This window comes from Saprolegnia parasitica (genome assembly GCF_000151545.1).
Source record: "Saprolegnia parasitica CBS 223.65 unplaced genomic scaffold supercont2.511, whole genome shotgun sequence".
NCBI classification, from domain to species: domain Eukaryota; phylum Oomycota; class Saprolegniomycetes; order Saprolegniales; family Saprolegniaceae; genus Saprolegnia; species Saprolegnia parasitica.
The window spans coordinates 4,386-6,674 of NW_012156905.1; the positions used below are offsets into that span (position 1 = coordinate 4,386).

Sequence of the window (2,289 nt, forward strand, 5' to 3'; positions counted from 1 at the left end):
CGCGTCTACAACGCGAGTGCGCGTCACACGTTTGCCCGCACCACCAAGGACTTTGTTGTGGGCAACAGCAGCTGCGTCCCCAAGCACCGTCTCACGGTGGCACTTGTCTAGTGCTTGAACTACAACGCGGCGCGGCGGCCGTCAGCGCTCTTTCCGGTGGCGCGCTTCGCGGGCGCCACCCCGCCAGCGTACGAGTTTGCGCCGTTTGTGCTGAACGATCTTGTCAACCGACGGGCGGGGCGAAAAGAAGGTCTCTCGCGCCTCATTTTGCAGACGCACGTGGTGTCGCTGCTCGACTTGGCTGCGGTCATGGCGCCGCTACAGTCGTATGCGCTCGACGACGGAGTGAACCCGCTGCCGGTGGACTTGCTCACGACTGTGGGCTTTCATTACGCACCAGGTGTGGTGCACAGCAGCAACACGGATGACGATGCATGGCGTCGGCTGCGACAGCCAAGCGCCAAGCTCTATACAACAGCTCGATCGAAAGCCCCTTATCGTCCGATGAGCGTCTCGACTTTCTAACGCACTCGATGATCCAGCTGCTCAACGTACGCTTTGCGACGTGGGTGACACCAACGGCCGCGGCATCCATCACGGTGCCAAAGTCGCAGAAACCGCTCGCCAAGCAAACGCTGCACGCCACGCCGATCCAGATTCCTGTCGACGACGAGGACGTATCGATTCCCAAGGTGCTCTTCGATGGCGCCAAGCTCCTTCAAGACGCAGCGCCGTTTGTCGAAACTTTGACGACCCGTGGCTGCCGGGCCAGGACATGGAGGGCTATGTCCTGAGCAAGGTCGGACGCATGTGGCCGCGCGTTCGCGTGCACTGGGACGACCGGTACTCGGACCGCGCGCTCGAGCTCTCCGTCTTCAACGGCCTCGGACAGCACATGGTAACAAAGCTACCCGCCGCGCACAACGATGGGTCGTACTACACGGTCACGACCAGTTTTCTTGAGACGCTCGACGTCCGGCCCGGGTACGCGGTCACCGGCGCCGACGCCTATTTTGACAAAAAGGAAAACGTCATCAAGATCGTCCGTCTTGGCAAGATGTTTCGACCGGCCGATGTGCAGTAGGAGTACGTAAAAATGTGCTTTCGCTCGAGGGTTGCCAACAAGGTCACGGCTGTCGATCACCTTATTGGTCTCCACGTGACGGTCGGCAACTACATGACGACGGCGTCCCGTGAGCAACTACCTCCGACGCACCCCCTCCGCCGCCTGATCAAGCCCTTTACGTTCCGTGCCGTTGCCATCAACTACGAAGCGTCCAGGCTCCTCTTTGCACCGAAGGGCATTTTGCACCGCGCGCACTCGTACTCGGAAAAGGGCTTGAAGGATACGTGGGCGATGGCGCTGCAAAGTCTCAAGCTCGAGCCCTTCCCAGTCCGCGTGGCGCGTCAGAACATTGACACGCTCAAGCTTCCGTTCCACGAAGACGGCATGGACTTTTGGAAGATCGTGTGCGTCTTTACAGGCGAGTACCTCGTCTTATACTACAAGAGTCACGAGGACGTGATGCGTCGATCCAGGCGTTCTGGACGTTCTTGCGCAAGAAGCTACCGACGCCACTTGGTGTGTTGAGCTTAGAAAGCCTCGAGGACGTAGTTGCACACGGCATCTTCTCGGTGACGGCCATGCACAACCACCTCGGCGGCATCGCTGAGTACGTCTCGGATCCGGCTATCTGCCCGGTATCGTGGGTCGACGGTGAGCTCGCAGGACGACCTGGTACTGCTGTGCGAACGGCCCTCATCATGTCGGGCACGGGGTACCCGCAGCCCAGCCTTTTGGAAGACTTTTCCCACGTGCTTTTCGATGGCGCTGCCAAGACCGTCGCCCACAGTTTCACAGCGTCGCTACAGTCGTTTGTGAAGGTTGTTGACATGCGCAATGCCCAGCGTATGCTTCGGTACCAAGGTTTCAACCCCGCAGTCATGGACATGGCCATCGACTTTTAGTTATTCTACAATACTCGTATTCCAACAGAACCGGTCTAAAACATACATACTACGTGTACTGAATTGGCCTTTTTAGATACCGACAGCCATCTCCATTGTGCTCGGATTGAACGACTGGAACGACTGGACACGGGTGGCATTTCGCCGGTTGACGACGGGAATCTGCGCCTTAACATCGGCCGTGAATGCCCGAGCGACACACTTGGCGGCGTCGTCCAACATCACGTGTGAAAAATCTTCCGTGATCTGCGGCTGGTCAAACCCGGTGATGATCATGATGAGCGCAAGACGAACAGACGTTCCGGGGCGCCCCGCGAGCTC

The 2,289-nt window shown here is 58.6% G+C and overlaps 1 protein-coding gene across 1 annotated transcript; it reads left to right on the forward strand.

The window, feature by feature from the left end:
* Window positions 1-772: 772 nt before the first annotated feature.
* On the forward strand, window positions 773-1,495 carry SPRG_17186 (hypothetical protein; the record flags this gene model as incomplete). Its single annotated transcript, XM_012356579.1, has 2 exons — window positions 773-1,075; window positions 1,127-1,495. Coding segments are annotated over 2 exons (672 nt in total), but the record flags the coding sequence as incomplete, so codon positions are not given.
* Window positions 1,496-2,289: the final 794 nt, after the last annotated feature.